We start from the raw sequence: 18,275 nt of genomic DNA on the forward strand, positions 1-18,275 counted from the left end.
TGATTTATCAAAGTAGTTCACAGGTAGTTGAAAGAGTAAGTACATTTCTACTGAGGTGATTTAGCAATTAAGTCAGATGACAGTGGTGAAATCCAGTGATCCTCTAAATGTCCTTTAGTTATATGAGCTTTGTAAAATTTTAGCTGCTGCTGCTGCTAAGTCACTTCAGTCGTGTCCGACTCTGTGTGACCCCAGAGACGGCAGCCCACCAGGCTCCCCTGTCCCTGGGATTCTCCAAGCAAGAACACTGGAGTGGGTTGCCATTTCCTTCTCCAATGTGTGAAAGTGAAAAGTGAAAGTGAAGTCACTCAGTCGTGTCCGACCCTTAGCGACCCCACGGACTGCAGCCTAGTAGGCTCCTCCATCCATGGGATTTTCCAGGCAAGAGTACTGGAGTGGGGTGCCATTGCCCTCTCCAAAATCTTAGCTCGTGCCTTATTATTTGATTTGACTTAGAAAATGGTTAGTCTAGGATTATCAGTTTAGTCGCTCAGTCGTGTCCGACTCTTTGCAGTCCCATGGACTGCAGCTTGCCAGGCTTCCCTGTCCATCACCAACTCCTGGAGCTTGCTCAAACTCATGTCCATCAAGTGGGTGATGCTATCAAATCATCTCATCCTCTGTCGTCCCCTTCTCCTCCTGCCTTCAGTCTTTCCCAGCATCAGGATTATAGATGAATAATCTAGAACATGAGCAATAATCAGTGACGTAATTTTTAAAATCTGAGTTAAAAAAACAGATCAGAGTATGCAAATCAAAAGGACTCAGTAATTTCCAAGCAAGATTAATGAAGAAAGATCACTATAAAAACTGCAGAATTTTTACTTTGCAAGGATAATGAAACTACTCTTAACATCTGTGCAGGGGTTGGACAGAAAGTATATAAAGAATTAAAAATCAGACTGGCTTTACATTTTATTGTAAGTATAAATATTGGACACAATAAAGCAGTAACAAAAGACTATTGAGCAAGACAAAAGTTAAGAATTTTGTACCTGGCTAGATTTTATGCAAGATATATAAGCTCAAACTTACGAAGGCTCACTAAATATTCCACCAAACGCCTGCCCTTTTTCAAGATTGTTCCAGCCACTGAAAGATTGGTGGTGAATATTGAAATAGATTAAACTGAATGATATCTGAATAATTGTTTTGCTTCATAAAATAAAATGCATACAAAGTAATTTTTTAAATAAACGTAAAAATTTTACCTATAATCTCAAATTATATCAACCTGCCACTCCTATTAGAACTTTGGGTGGTAGAGAAAGGCTGAAGGTCTGATGGTAGTCTTCTTCAGAACAGACTTTTAAATTCTACACTGAAAGGTCATATATCTCTGAACAGATTGAAATAGAGGTTGAAATTCTTAGTTTGTTCCTTGTACAGCACGAGGGACTAGTTTTCAGATTTAAGACTCCTTTTTCCCACACCTTTTTTATTTCCTCATTCTCTCTCCCACCTCAAAAATCCAGTCTTCTCCCCTGGCAGTCCTTTCCAGCCTCTTCATCTGATGTTCTCTGCTTAACTGTCTCACTAGTCACTTGTTGGTTCTAATAAATTAGGATGCAAGAGACTCAAGGTTCCATTCAGTTCAGTTCAGTCGCTCAGTCGTGTCCAACTCTTTGCGACCCCACGAATCACAGCACGCCAGGCCTCCCTGTCCATCACCAACTCCTGGAGTTCACTCAAACTCATGTCCATCGAGTTGGTGATGCCATCCAGCCATCTCATTCTCTGTCATCCCCGTCTCCTCCCACCCCCAATCCCTCCCAGCATCAGAGTCTTTTCCAGTGAGTCAACTCGTCGCATGAGGTGACCAAAGTATTGGAGTTTCAGCTTTAGCATCAGTCCTTCCAGTGAATACCGAGGATTGATCTCCTTTAGAATGGACTGGTTGGATCTCCTTGCAGTCCAAGGGACTCTCAAGAGTCTTCTCCAGCACCACAATTCAAAAGCATCAATTCTTCGGCGATCAGCTTTCTTCACAGTCCAACTCTCACATCCATACATGACCACTGGAAAAACCATAGCCTTGACTAGACGGACCTTGGTTGCATTGCAACATTGTTTTCCGCATAAAGAGGGGAAGATATGTTTCCCTAGGATCTTAAGGCAGGAGTATATGCTCTAATACCAGTTGATCAGTGTGTATTTATGAAAACTTAATGTAATGAGGGTGAATTTCACTTTAGTGGGGAAAGCTCTGGTGGTTCATTGAGAATGCTGGCAGTTTTTGTTGTTGCTAAGTTGTACCTGACTCTTTTGTAATTCCCATGGACTGTAGCCCTCCAGGTTTCTCTGTCCATGCCATTTCCCAAGTAAGAATGCTGGAGTGGGTTGGAATGCGTCCATCTTCCCGACCCAGGGATTGAACCTACGTCTCCTCATTGCAGATGGTTTCTTTACCACTGAGCCACCTGGGACACCAGTGCTGGCAGACACATAACTATATCACAGCTCATCACATTATACACTTTAAATACTTTGTCTTTATTGTCTGGCAGTTATAGGTCAATAAGTGAAGTTGCTCAGTCATATCCGACTCTTTGCGACCCCATGGACTGTAGCCTACCAGGCTCCTCCATTCATGGGATTTTCCAGGCAAGAATACTGGAGTGGGTTACCATCACAAATAGCGCTGAAACTGCTAGAGAAAAAAATCTTTCCTATACCAAAGTATACTTCAGAAAATTAATGTAATAAATGAAACTATAAAGCATTTACAAGAAAATGCTTCCCAAAGTTGTAATGGTATTTGTGTGGGAAGAACTTCCTAACCATGAAACCACAGCAGTGACAAAAAAATGATAGTTTTTTATATACATAAACATACATACATATATCATTGTAGATAAACAGGATCATAAAATACCAGCCTCTTCTCCATAAACCTTCCTCTACATTAGCAGGCCCTTCTCCTTTCCTGCCTCACTGGATAAGCTATGTCAAAAATCTTGCAGGTGTTCTTCCAAAATACATATATTTTCTAAAATCATACATATTTATAGGCACATATAAGAGCATATGAGATTTTTTGGTCATTGTTTTACACAAAAATAGAATTATATTATTTTTTCTTGCATCTTTTTTTAATCCTCTATACTTGAGGAAAATTCCTCCTTTCATCTGGCATAGTTCTTAATTCCTTTATTTTAATGCTTATGTATCAACCAGTTGTTTGTCTCACATTTCTTCATAATTTATTCAGCCATGCCTAATTGATGGATCACTACAAATTATGCTGTAGTGATAAATTTGAAACTTTCAAATAAAGTAGTTTCTAATTTGCAACTGTATTTTCAATTTCTGATCACTATAAAATATGCTGCCTTTACCTTTCTTGTACATATTCAATAGGAATTGATCCTTTTATTCCTACGGAATAAATGCTTAAGAATAGAATTGCTGCTCCTCAAAGTGGGCTAGTTTTATATATTTCTATTTTTCATAAATGCTCTCAGCCTGCTTTTCAAAAAAACTGTACCCTTTGCATTTTTACCAGCCATTTTAATCTCTGTTCCATTGTTTTTGCCAGCAGTGGTATTATAGCTTATTTTACTTTCTGCAGTGGTAGTACAGTTCATTTTACTTTTCTTACTTTTTTTTTTTTAAACTTTGAGTTTGCTCAGGGTCTCAGAGTTGGCCAGAGATGAATGACAAGGGCCTTTCCTGGGCCTGCACATTCCCTTAAGTACAGCCTGGAGTATGTCTAGTTCTTAAGGATTTTTTTTTTTAATTCCTGCCCAACCTTTTATTTGCCTCAACTAAAACCACAGCCTTAGGCAGGTACCATGTTGCCAGCAGATTACTGTTATTTCTGTGATGTCTGGAGGTAGGGCTTTTGGTCTCCTTGAGCTGATGTCTGTTGTGTCAAATGAAATTGCCACAACATCTTGGGATTAGGGTTTTTCAGGAAGCTGCAATTGGGGATAATATACTGGTTGGGCTCTAAGGAAACTGGTTTTAATGGAACCACACAAACTTCAGTCCTATCTCTTGGCTGATGCTATTACCTTTTTATGGCACCATGCCATGGAGCTGAGGAGCGTAGGGAATGGAAATAGCCCTTCATCAAAACAGCCTGGGCCCACTCCCAACCCCGGGTCATAACAAGGTTCCGTCATTTCCATTGAGTAGACAGTGTTGTGCCCATTTTGTGGCTTCAGTTAGTTGGCAGAGTTCTGAAGTGATTACCCTTAGTTGTTTTGCTAGTATTTCAATTTTACTAAGTGAGTGAGTTCACAGAGGTCTCACTCGGTCACTCAGGAAGTCGTCTCCTTTTTAGTTTCTTTAGCAGTTCATAGGCATTGAGTCCGCTGTGTTAACTTTAAGGTCATTTTGTCAAAATTCAGGTAAAACTGTTGGAATTCTAATTCAATTAAATTTATAACTTAGTTTTGGAAGAAGTGCCATTTTAGGATTTTAAGTTTTCTTAAATAGAAGCATGATTAGGACTAATAGACTTGATTATTTAAATGTACACTTCTATGCAATTTTTTTTAAAGTCTTAAAATTCACAAGTGACACTAGGAAAAGTGGTTGCAACATATGGACACAGTGTTAATGAACTTTGAATGTTAAATTTATTTTTAAATATAAAGAAGATAATGTATAGCCATGGGTAAAAGATATAAGCTATTTTTAAAGAAGAAATACAGATGACTAGAAAGCCAAAGAATTTTCACAGAGATTAAACAATACACTTAGCAAATCAGAAAAAAATAATAGCATTGTTCAGGAAAGGTGGGACAAAGTACTCGCATACTTTCTTCATCATTTCTGGAATACAGTTCTACCTAAATACCTCTTTTCTTGTTAATCCTAAAGAAAGATCATTAATTTATTCACTTATTAAATTGTTATTAAGTGTCCCCTCTATGCCAAACAATGTCACCATGGATACATAAGCAAAAAACACATACACGCTTAAAAATCTTTGGTTTCATGGAGTTTACATTCTTGTTGGTGAGGCAAACAGCAAACAAAAGAAAATTAAAAATACGTTAGAATGAGCTAGTTCCTGGGAGGAAAAAGCTGGGAAAGAGGATAAGAAGTGTTGGTTTAGCAGTGTGTGTTTGGGACCTTCACAAGTAACATAATGGTGACACTGATTAATCTGTAAGAAACCGGAATTAGTATATCTTATTTTCTTTTAACTTTTTCTGAATTGTTAATACAGTGAACATGTAAAAATTGATAATAGAAATCAACCTTTTTAAAAATAATCAAAATTCTTTAACAGTATGAGTTTGACACATTTTAAAGAAATTGGTTTATTTTAGCAGTCTCTTGGACAAGACAGTGGATGGGTTTTACTTTAAGAGAGTAAATATAATTGACTTTATTAGCAGAGGGATTAATTTTGCAGCCTGTCACTTTGGGTGAAAATATAATTTAGACTTATTTTCCTCAAACAAGCTATATTAAAACTTGAATTGATTAAGCAAATTGAAATCCTGTTTTCCGTATCTTTAAAACATTGCAAAGACTGAATTCTCTTACTGGAATTTTATCACAAATGTTGTTGACAAGTTATTCATTTTATTTACTTTTTAGCACTGGATTTCAAACACTAAATTGATCATTTAAAATATCTTATTTTGTATTAAATACTTCTTTCAAAATCACTTTAAATATTTCACGTGGATTTGATTATATTTCATTTTATAAACTATCAATGTATAAGAATTTAGAGTAACTTAGAATTTTAGAATTTAATGCAGGAAACTATATTTTAGGAAAACAGTTAAAGGATGGGAAGAAGCCAGAACCGTGCAAACCTATCCTCAAGGTGGAATTCAAAACGACTAGATCTGGGTAAGATTTTATTTCATTGACAATATTCATTGTATACAGTTACTGAAATAGCACTGCCATTACTTTTAAAAGGCTACTTTAGAATGGTCCGGTGAGGTTTTAAATTTTATTCTTGCTTTATTTAACGACATAACTAAAATTGGTAATTTCAGGATAAAATATTTCATGTGTTCTCTGTCTTTAGTAGTTTTACAATATTATCTTGGAAAGCTGAATTACTTTTCTTGTCAAACTTCATACGTTCTGTTAGTCTTCGATAGCAGTGTTTATTCACTAGTGAAAATTGTGGAATAAGCAATAAAGAATAAAACTTAAAATTTAACCTGTTAATGTAATATGTGTTAATTATGAAAGTTGTATGTATTCTTCACGAATTAAATCTTATTTTAAGAATATTTGGCAATTTGAATAATAAGTACAGCTTAATATTAAAGGAAGAGTATCAGTCCTATTTGAATAGATTGACACTGACTCAGGGATAAGACTTATATGGTTTTTACAGTTTGCATACCTTACACATAGTTTTTAGTGTATCTGTGTGTGTGCATGCTCAGTTGTGTCTGACTCTTTGTGACCCCATGGACTGTAGCCCTACAGTCTCCACTGTCCATGGAATTTTCCAGGATTCTGGAGTGGGTTGCCAGAGGATCCTCCTCCAGGGAATCTTCCCAACTCAGGGATCAAATCTGCCAAATGTTATATTTTAAAATATAATAATGCAAACAAATAAACATTTCTTTGAAAATTCTAACCTCTAAAGGAGATCCTTAATGTTCAAGTTTTCTAGGAAAGTGTACGGTTTTATTTACTAGAAATGTGTAAGAGAGTGAATTTAGGTAGTGTATATAGTGCTGCTGCTGCTGCTGCTAAGTCATTTCAGTCGTGTCCGACTCTGCGTGACCCCATAGACGGAAGCCCACCAGGCTCCCCCATCCCTGGGATTCTCCAGGCAAGAGCACTGGAGTGGGTTGCCATTTCCTTCTCCGTATATAGTGCAGTGGTTCTCAAACTGTGACCCCTGGAGCAACAGGGGGCAGCAGTCTTGGATGAGAACTCATCAGAAATGTACATTCTCAGAATTCACCCCAGATCTCTGAATCACAAAGTCTATGTTGTGTGGGTGGAGCCCGGCAGTGGTATGGGTGGAGTCCGGCAGTTGGTGTGGGTGGAGCCCGGCAGTTGGTGTGGGTGGAGCCCGGCAGTTGGTGTGGGTGGAGCCCGGCAGTTGGTGTGGGAGGAGCCCGGCAGTGGTGTGGGTGGAGCACGGCAGTGGTGTGGGAGGAGCCCGGCAGTGGTGTGGGTGGAGCCCGGCAGTGGTGTGGGTGGAGCCCGGCAGTTGGTGTGGGTGGAGCCCGGCAGTTGGTGTGGGTGGAGCCCGGCAGTTGGTGTGGGTGGAGCCCCACAGTTGGTTCTCACTAGACCTGCAGGGACGGGAAAGCCTGGTGGGCTGCCGTCTGTGGGGTCGCACAGAGTCGGACACGACTGAAGCGACTTAGCAGCAGCAGCAGCAGATCTGCAGGATGCACACTTACCTTTGGAACCACTGGGACATTTTTTTCATATGCCAGTTTAGAACCACTGATTATTATAACTGGCTTCCTTTTCTTTTTAATCTGTTCTTTTCTCGGTCTAATTCAATACAACCTTTTTTCTCAAGAGTTTAGTTCAGTCGCTCAGTCGTGTCCAACTCTTAGTGAACCCATGGACTGCAGCACGTGAGGCTTCCCTGTCCATCACCAACTCCCAGAATTTACTCATGTCCATTGAGTTGGTGATGCCATCCAACCGTTTTATCCTCTGTCGTCCCCTTCTCCTCCTGCCCTCAATCTTTCCCAGCATCAAGGTCTTTTCAAATGCGTCAGTTCTTCGCATCAGGTGGCCAAAGTACTGGAGTTTCAGCTTCAACATCAATCCTTCCAATGAATATTCAGGACTGATTTCCTTTAGGATGGACTGGTTGGATCTCCTTGCAGTCCAAGGGACTCTTAAGAGTCTTCTCCAACACAACAGTTCAAAAACATCAACTCTTCGGTACTCAGCTTTTTTTATAATCCAACTCTAATATCTATACATGATTACTGGAAAAACTATAGCTTTGACTAGACGGACCTTTGTCAATGAAATGTCTCTGCTTTTTCATTTGCTGTCAAGGTTGGTCATAGCTTTCCTTCCAAGGAGCAAGTGTCTTTTAATTTCATGGCTGCAGTCACCATCTGCAGTGATTTTGGAGCCCCCCGCCCCCCCAAAAAATAGTTTCTTACTGTTTCGTTTACCCATCTATTTGCCATGAAGTGATGGGACTGGTTACCATGATCTTAAGTTTTCTGAATGTTGAGTTTTAAGCCAACTTTTTCACTCTCCTCTTTCACTTTCATCAAGAGGCTCTTTAGTTCTTCTTCACTTTCTACCATAAGGGTGCTGTTATCTGTGTATCTGAGTTTATTGATAAATTTCTCCTGGCAATCTTGATTCCAGCTTGTGCTTCCTCCAGCCCAGCGTTTCTCAAGATGTACTCTGCATATATGTTAAATAAGCAGGGTGACAATATACAGCCTTGACGTACTCTTTTCCCAATTTGGAACAAGTTTGTTGTTCCATGTCCGGTTCTAACTGTGTCTTCTTGACCTGCATACAGGTTTCTCAAGAGGCAGGTCAGGTGGTCTGGTATTCCCATCTCTTGAAGAATTTTCCAGAGTTTGTTGTGATCCACACAGTCAAAGGCTTTGGCATAGTCAATAAAGCAGAAATAGATGTTTTTCTGGAACTCTCTTGCTTTTTTCGATGATTAAATGAATGTTGGCGATTTTATCTCTGGTTCCTTTGCCTTTTCTAAATCCAGCATGAACATCTGGAAGTTTATGGTTTCCTTACTGTTGAAGCCTGGTGGAGAATTTTGAGCGCTACTTTGCTAGAGTGTGAAATGAGTGCAATTGTGCATTAGTTTGAATATTCTTTGGCATTGCCTTTTTTGGGGGTTGGAATGAAAACTGACCTTTTCCAGTCCTGTGGCCACTGCTGAGTTTTCCAAATTTTCTGGCATATTGAGTGCAGCACTTTCACAGCATCATCTATTAGGATTTGAAACAGCTTAACTGGAATTCCATCACCTCCACTAGCTTTGTTCACAGTGATGCTTCCTAAGGCCCACTTGACTTCACATTCCAGGATGTCTGGCTCTGGGTGAGTGATCACACCATCGTGGTTATCCAGGTCATGAAGATCTTTTTTGTATAGTTCTTCTGTGTATTCTTGCTACCTCTTCTTAATATCTTCTTCTTATTTTAGGTCCATACCATTTCTGTCTTTTTTGTGCCCATCTTTGCATGAAATGTTCCTTTGGTATCTCTGATTTTCTTGAAGAGATCTCTAGTCTTTCCCATTGAATTGTTTTCTTCTATTTCTTCGCATTTTCTCAGAGTAGGATGAAGAATCTTAAGATTGCTGTTGTTTCTCCCTGATCCTCTTTAGCCTTCCTCTGGGACCCTAAGATGTACTGTGCTCAGACAAAAGGTTGAGTGACCTCCAAGAGGAAGAGCATCTGTTTAGTTGACCCTGCATCCCTCACCGTGTGACCTTTGGCACTGAGTTCTTTGACTTCTTGTGCTGGTTTCCTCATTTAGGACATAGATTTGATAATAGGTCAAAGGTTTGTTGTAATGAATTGAGTGAGAGAATCATGTTTTCAAAACATTTCACACAGTGCCTGGTACATCATAAACTTTCTACAAGCGGTTGCCTTTATTTTTGGGGGGAAACCTCCTACCACCAGTTGCTTTTTTTTTTTTTTTTTTTTTGCTGTATTTGTCTTGTAGCAAAAGTACGTGAATAGACAGCATGACAGTGAAGGAGGGTGGGGTGGAGAACCAGAAAAAAAAAAACAAAACCTGTGCTTGTAATACAACGTAAAATGAATTGTCTAAACAGTTAAACTAATAGGGCTACTTGTCCTCTGAATTACCTAATCATGTTAACAGCTGTGGTTTGGCAACAGAGGCAGACATCCTGGGAAGATTTTTCTCTTGTGTGTGTTCTACCTGTTCCCATGTTCATTCCTATATATCGGGAGTATTTGTAAGTTCCTGATTTCTTCAGGATGGCAGGGACATTTCCTCTTTCATAGGATCAGAAATGTAAAGCAGTCTGACTCTTTTATATGCATTCATGGTGGTAGTTTAGTCGCTAAGTCATGTCTAACTCTTTACAACCCCATGGACTTTACCCCTTTAGGCTCCTCTGTCCATGGGATTTCCTAGGCAAGAATACTGGAGTGGTTGCCATTTCCTTCTCCCGGGAATCTTCCCAACCCAGGGGTCAAGCTCAGGTCTCATATATTACAGGTGCCACCAGTATGCATTTGTAGGTGCTGTTAATACAAGATAAATCAATAGGGTAGGCATCTGGTAACAGTTCTCTCCAACTTTCCAGTGTCTTTCTCCACCTGGGATAAAATTTTCAGTAAATGAATGGGCTCTTCCCTTAACTCCATGGCTCGTTTCTCTGTGATAGCTCCCCAGAATTCCAGTTCATACCCAGCACTGAGAAGTGCTTCACCGAAAGAAGGCTCACCTGCTTCAAGCAAGCTGGGCAGCACTCAGCCTTTCCTGTTCCTGGCGAGTGTCTTGGGCAGGTGCCCACAGAATATGTTCTGTCAGTTTATGTTGGAAAATCACCAGATTTTGTTAGAAGGGCTGTCCTCCCCTGCTCAGGATCTACCATGTCATCTTCTCTTTACCTGGAAATAATTCGAGCCCAAAGATTCCCTCACATCCTCTGTAACTCCACATAGATGTCACTGCTTTTCAGGCTGTCTTGTCCATCCGGACTGGATCGTGTCTGCTAGTAATTACTCTCAAAGCATGCTGTATTTTTTTCCTTTCTAAAACTTATATCTGTCATTAGTAATGAAATTATTTACTTAACGCATGCCTTTCCCATTAAATATTCAGCTTGATGAAAACACGAGACACACCTGTCTCACTTTTAATTGTCCAGGCACAGCACTATTGAACATAAGAAGATAGACAGGTGTATAGAAAAGTGCAGCCATGAAGAATTAGCTGTTATCGATTAGTGATAAGAGCTTGCTGTTACTTTTAAAGGTAAACACTGACAGAAAAATGAGTCAAGATGTTGTGTGCCTTTTATTTTCTAGTAAAGCATATATTACTCCAGGAGAGACAAGATTTTTCCCTTACCTAGAGAACAGTGACAATTTAATTAACATAACATTTTAATAGCACTTTTATTAAAGACATGCGGCTGTTTTTTACATGTGCTGTGCTTAGTTGCTCAGTTGTGTCCCCGTGGACTGTAGCTTTCCAGGCTCCTCTGTCCATGGGGATTCTCCAGCAGGAGTACTAGAATGGGTTGCCATGCCCACCTCCAAGGGACCTTCCCAACCTAGGGATCGAACCTAGGTCTACCACAGTGAGGTGGATTCTTTACTGTCTGAACCACTGCCCTGACCGGTTCTTAATAAAATTTCAGAAATTAAATGGTAAGCCAATTCTGTTGAAGTTATTTCTTTGAAAATCTAATATGACCCAGGTGTGAAGTCGTGCAGCCAGTGGTGCTTGACCAGTGAGTGTGAGTGAGCGAGCTCTTGAGCCAGACCTCCTGGGTTCGAATCAGCCTTGGCTCTCCACTGGTGTGCAGTCATCAGCTAGGCTTCCTGTGCTTGTTCTTTCTCTGTAAGATGGGAATAATGGTAGTATGTATGTCAGAATTGTTGTGAAGATTAGAGACTTCCCTGGCAGCAGAGTGCTTGGTACTTTGCCTTCCAAAGCAAGGCGTGTGGATTCAACCCCTGGTCAAGGAGCTGAGGTCCCACATGCGTTATGACCAAAAAAACAAAACATAAAACAGAAGCAATATTGTGACAAATCAATAAATAGTTTAAAAATAATTAAAATAAATTTTTAAAAATTTTATGAAGACTAAACAATATATATAAAGCACCATTCATAGTACCACCAGGTTGTGAGGAAGCTTTTCTTGTTAGGGAACCTAAAAGTGAATATTACCACAGTCAAATATGGCAGTTACATTTGGAGAAGCACATCTAAGAGATTCATTTAATCCCTTTTGTCATAACACATGCTATGACCAGCCTTTTGTGTACGGGGCCAGAGAGTAAATACTTTAGGCTTTACAAATTGTTTGGGTCTCTTGCAGTTACTCAGCTCTGCCACCATAGTCCCAAAGCAGCTGTGGACAACTCATAAATGAATGAATGAAGAAGTGTTATAATAAAACTTTCCGTTCCGTTCCGTTCCGTCGCTCAGTCGTGTCCGACTCTTTGCGACCCCATGAACTGTAGCCTACCAGGCTTCTCCGTCCATGGGATTCTCCAGGCAAGAATACTGGAGTGGGTTACCGTTTCCTTCTCCAGGGGATCTTCCCGACCCAGGGATCGAACCTGGGTCTCCCGCATTGGAGGCAGACGCTTTAACCTCTGAGCCACCAGGGAAACTTTACAGACTTGAAAATTTGAATTTTCACAAAATTAAAAATTTTCACTTAATTTTCACAAAATATCATTATTATTTTGTGTTATTTTTTTCATCTTTTTAAAAACATAAAAACCATTCTTAGTTTGCATGCCATACAAAATCAGGCAATGGGTCATGGTTTGATGACCCTTGATAAGCACACATACACACACATGGTATATTTGTTAACCTTTAAGGAAAAGTTGTTGGGATTTTGTGTTTGATTATTCGCTTACTCTATTCCTCACTCCCATTCCTGATGCCAGAATGTGTTTTCAAGTAGTTCTGTAGATATGGTGATTTAATTTACTGAGTGGGCTAAAAGCTATAGATAGATTACCTATATAATATAAAAGACCAGATAATAATAAAAATTCAGGATATGCTGGTGATATTCTGGTTCTCAAAATATCTAAACGTCTATTTCGGTCACTCCCACAAACTTCATACTTCTGAGTCCCACTGCTAACAAGGCTGTGTTTCTGATGAGAGAATCCTAACTTTGAGAAGTCTCAAAACAAACTCCTTGTACATAAAATAATTTATCCAGAACATGGGCTCAATTTTTATGATTTTTAATCCTTCCAAACTTTTTTTTTTTGCTGGAAATTTATTTTATTATTAATAAGTCACATGATACAAAAGGATAAGGATATTTAAGTGGAACTTAGGAAAAGGGCAGGCAGAAACAGTTAAGGCACAGTGGAGGCATAGAAAACTAGAAAAAGAGGCTGCATAATCAAAAGAAGTAATTTGTATACACACACACATACACCCTCCACACCCCTCAAGCCCTCAGCCCATCAGAAAAGAATTTTCCTAGCATTAAAACAGTGAGTGGGACCAGATAACCTAAGGGCTGGGAGCCACTGAGGACTCTAGGAGAGATTAGGTTGTTCTTAAATAACTACATCTATTAACACTCATATTGGGCTTACTATGTGTGTGCTGCCCAACACTGTTCTGAGTGCTTTACACATATGTATTTAATCTCAGCAACTACCCTGTGAGGCAAGTATTATCTTACAGATGAGGAAACTGAAGCAGAGAGGTTGAGGAACTCACCCAAAATCATAGCTGAAAGAACTGAGAATTACTCTTAACCATACTCGACTGCTGCCTACTCTCTTTGCATTAATGGCCAGCCCTGACAGTCATACTTTACAGATAGGTTGAACATTGAGAACAATGTTTGGGGATCCAGGTTTGGTAATAGTCGTTCAGTTCAGTACAGTCACTCAGTCGTGTCTGACTCTTTGTGACCCCATGAACTGCAGCACGCCGGGCCACCCAGTCTATCACCAACTCCCAGAGTTCATCCAAAGCCGTGTCCATTGAGTCGGTGATGCCATCCAACCGTCTCATCCTCTGTCGTCCCCTTCTCCTCCTTCCCTCAGTCTTTCCCAGCATCAGGGTCTTCTCAAATAAGTCAGATCTTCACATGAGGTGGCCAAAGTACTGGAGTTTCAGCTTCAACATCAGTCCCACCAATGAACACCCAGGACTGATTTCCTTTAGAATGGACTGGTTGGATCTCCTTGCAGTCCAAGGAACTCTCAAGAGTCTTCTCCAGCACCACAGTTCAAAAGCATCAATTCTTCGGCGATCAGCTTTCTTCACAGTCCAACTCTCACATACATACATGACCACTGGAAAAACCATAGCCTTGACTAGACGGACCTTTGTTGACAAAGTAATGGCTCTGCTTTTCAATATGCCGTCTAGGTTGGTCATAACTTTCCTTCCAGGGAATAAGCATCTTTTAATTTCATGGCTGCAATCAGCATCTGCAGTGATTTTGAAGCCCAAAAAAATGAAGTCTGACACTATTTCCACTGTTTCCCCATCTATTTCCCATGAAGTGATGGGACCAGATGCCATGATCTTAGTTTTCTGAATGTTGAGTTTTAAGCCAACTTTTTCACTCTCCTCTTTCACTTTCATCAAGAGGCTCTTTAGTTCTTCTTCACTTTCTGCCAGAAGGGTGGTGTCATCTGCATATCTGAGGTTATTGATATTTCTCTGAGCAATCTTGATTCCAGCTTGTGCTTCCTTCAGCCCAGTGTTCCTCATGATGTACTGATCATATACATTAAATAAACAGGGTGACAGTATACAACCTTGACATACTCCTTTTCCTATTTGGAACGAATTTGTTGTTCCATGTCCAGTTCTAACTGTTGCTTTCTAACCTGCATGCAGGTTTCTCAAGAGGCAAGTCAGGTGGTCTGGTATGCATATGTCTTTCAGAATTTTCCACAGTTTATTGTGATCCACACAGTCAAAGGCTTTGGCGTAGCCGATAAAGCAGAAATAGATGTTTTTCTGGAACTCTCTCGCTTTTTTATAATCCATCGGATGTTGGCAATTTGATCTCTGGTTCCTCTGCCTTTTCTACACCCAACGTGAACATCTGGAAGTTCACGGTTCATGTACTGTTGAAGCCTGGCTTGGAGAATTTTAAGCATTACTTTACTAGCGTGTGAGATGAGTGCAATTGTGTGGTAGTTTGAGCATTCTTTGGCATTGCCTTTCTTTGGGATTGGAATGAAGACTGACCTTTTCCAGTCCTGTGGCCATTGCTGAGTTTTCCAAATCTGCTGGCATATTGAGTGCAGCACTTTCACAGCATCATCTTTCAGGATTTGAAATAGCTCAATTTGAATTCCATCACCTCCACTAGCTTTGTTCGCAGTGATGCTTCCTAAGGCCCACTTGACTTCACATGCCAGGATGCCTGGCTCTAGCTGAGTGATCACACCATCGTGATTATCTTGGTCATGAAGATCTTTTTTGTACAGTTCTTCTGTGTATTCTTGCCACCTCTTCTTAATATCTTCTGCTTCTGTTAGGTCCATACCATTTCTGTCCTTTATCGAGGCCGTCTTTGCATGAAATGTTCCCTTGGTATCTCTAATTTTCTTGAAGAGATCTCTAGTCTTTCCCATTCTATTGTTTTCCTCTATTTCTTTGCACTGATCGCTCAGGAAGGCTTTCTTATCTCTCCTTGCTATTCTTTGGAACTCTGCATTCAAATGGGTATATCTTTCCTTTCTCCTTGGCTTTTCATTTCCCTTCTTTTCACAGTTATTTGTAAGGCCTTCTTAGACAGCCATTTTGCTTTTTTGCATTTCTTTTACTTGGGGATGGTCTTGATTCCTGTTTCCTCTACAATGTCTGGAACCTCCGCCCATAGTTCATCAGACACTCTGTCTATCAAATCTAGTTCCTTAAATCTATTTCTTACTTGCACTGTGTAGTCACAATGGATTTGATTTAGGTCATACCTGAATGGTCTAGTGGTTTTCTCCACTTTCTTCAATTGCAGTCTAAATTTGGCATTAAGAAGTTCATGATCTGAGCCACAGTCAGCTCCCAGTCTTTTTTTTGCTGACTGTATAGAGCTTCTCCATCTTTGACTGCAAAGAATATAATCAGTCTGATTTCGGTGTCGACCATCTAGTGATGTCCATGTGTAGAGTCTTCTCTTGTGTTGTTGGAAGCGGGTGTTTGCTATGACCAGTGCGTTCTCTTGGCAGAACTCAGTTAGCCTTTGCCCTGCTTCATTCTTTACTCCAAGGCCAAATTTGCCTGTTATTCCAGGTGTTTCTTGACTTCCTACTTTTGCGTTCCAGTCCCCTATAATGAAAAGGATATCTTTTGGGGGTGTTAGTTCTAGAAGGTCTTGTAGGTCTTCGTAGAACTGTTCACCTTCAGCTTCTTCAGCGTTCTGGTCAGGGCATAAACTTGGATTACCATGATATTGAATGTTTTGCCTTGGAAATGAAGAGAGATCATTCTGTTGTTTTTGAGATTGCATCCGAGTACTGCATTTCAGACTCTTTTGTTGACCATGATGGCTGCTCCATTTCTTTTAAGGGATTCCTGCCCACAGTAGTAGATATAATGGTCATCTGAGTTAAATTCACCCATTCCAGTCCATCTTAGTTCGCTGTTTCCTAGAATGTCTATGTTCACTCTTGCCATCTCCTGTTTGACCACTTCCAATTTGCCTTGATTCATGGACCTAACATTCCAGGTTCCTATACAATATTGATGTTTACAGCATCGAACCTTGCTTCTATCACTAGTCCTATCCACAACTGGGTGTTGTTTTTGCTTTGGCTCCATACCTTCATCCTTTCTGGAGTTATTCCTCCACTGATATCCAGTGGCATATTGTGCACCTACCAGCCTGGGGCTTTCATCTTTCAGTGTCTTGTCTTTTTGCCTCTTCGTACTATTCAATAGTCTTTACATGTTTTTTAATATGTAATTTACATCAATGAATATATCTTCTCAGTTACTCATTCATAGAGCCCCTGCTTTTCTCTGAACTCTTGCCACCCAAGCACTATTCAGTGAGGTGAGGTGAGGTGATGTCGCTCAGTCATGTCTGACTCTTTGTGACCCCGTGGACTGTTGCCTACCAGGCTTCTCTGTCCATGGGATTCTCCAGGCAAGAATACTGGAGTGGGTTACCGTTTCCTTCTCCAGGGGATCTTCCCGACCCAGGGATCGAACCCGGGTCTCCCGCATTGGAGGCAAACGCTTTAACCTTGAGCCACCAGGGAAGCCCCCACTATTCAGTAAATGTTCCCTATTCATTCTCTCTCCTCCACCTCAGTTCTTGCTAAGCCATAGCAACGAGAAGAGAAACTCATTTGGATAGCACACCCTCATTCCAAATCAAAAGGACTTTCGTTATGTCTTGTTCAGTTGCTCAGTTGTGTCCATCTCTTTGTGACCGCATGTACCGTGGACTGCATCATGCCAGGTTTCCCTGTCCTTCACCATCTCCTGGAGCTTGCTCAAACTTATATCCATTGAGTTAGTGATGCCATCCAACCATGTCACTCTCTGTCATCCCCTTCTCCTCCTGCCTTCAATCTTTCCCTGCATCACAATATTTTCTAATGAGTTGGCTCTTCACATCAGGTGGCCAAAGTATTGGAGCTTCAGCTTCAACATCAGTTCTGCTAATGAATATTCAGGACTGATTTCCTTTGGGACTGACTAGTTGGATCTCCTTGCAGTCTAAGGGACGCTTAAGAATTTTCTCCAACACACAGTTCAAAAGCACCAATTCTTTGGTAGTCAGCCTTCCTTATGATCCAGCTCTCATATCCATACATGACTACTGGAAAAACTATAGCTTTGACTTGGCTGACCTTTGTCGCCAAACTAATGTCTCTTCTTTTTAATATGCTGTCTAAGTTTGTCATAGCTTTTCTTCCAAGGAGCAAGCATCTTTTAATTTCATGGCTGCAATCACCATCTGCAGTGATTTTGGAGCCCAAGAAAGTAAAGTCTGTCACTGTTTCCCCATCTGTTTGCCATGAAGTGATGAGACCGGATGCCATGATCTTCATTTTTTGAATGTTTAGTTTCAAGCCAGCTTTTTCAGTCTCCTCTTTAACTTTCATCAAGAGGCCCTTTAGTTCCTCTTCACTTTCTGCTTTCAAGTTGGTATCATCTGTGTATGTGACCTTATTGATATTTCTCTGGGCAGTCTTGATTCCAGCGTGTACTTCATCCTGCCTGGCATTTCTCATCATGTACTCTGCATATAAATTTAAATTAAATAAGCAAGATAACAATGTACACCCTTGATGCACTCCTTTTCCAATTTGGAACCAGTTCATTGTTCCATGTACGGTTCTAACTTTCTTCTTGACCTGCATATAGGTTTCATAGGAAGCAGGTAAGGTGGTCTGTTGTTCTGATCTCTTTAAGAATTTTCCAGTTTGTTGTGATCCACACAGTCAAAGTCTTTAGTGAAGTCGATGAAGCACAAGTCTTAACAATTCTTATATACTTACTTGAGATAAAAATAGCATCTTAGATCTTACTGTTCTCAATTCCCTTACTTAGATGGCTTGGCTTTCAAGAAGAAAAAAATTAGTAGATATGGTGAACATCTGTTCCTTGCTTACTATGTGTCAGATATTCTCCTGTGAAATT

General features: G+C 40.3%; 1 protein-coding gene across 6 annotated transcripts in view; it reads left to right on the forward strand.

Annotated features, from left to right (window-relative positions):
* The window catches only part of STXBP5 (syntaxin binding protein 5), a 171,157-nt gene that overhangs the window by 72,426 nt on the left and 80,456 nt on the right, over window positions 1-18,275 (forward strand). For all 6 annotated transcript variants that reach the window (XM_055432787.2, XM_055432789.2, XM_088840813.1 and 3 more), the window contains exon 9: window positions 5,742-5,820. In XM_055432787.2, the coding sequence (XP_055288762.1) occupies window positions 5,742-5,820 (79 nt within the window). The remainder of the gene's footprint in view (window positions 1-5,741; window positions 5,821-18,275) is intronic.

Source organism: Moschus berezovskii, chromosome 10 (assembly GCF_049115385.1).
Source record: "Moschus berezovskii isolate FMDL1 chromosome 10, NW_MosBer_1.0, whole genome shotgun sequence".
Lineage (NCBI taxonomy): Eukaryota > Metazoa > Chordata > Mammalia > Artiodactyla > Moschidae > Moschus > Moschus berezovskii.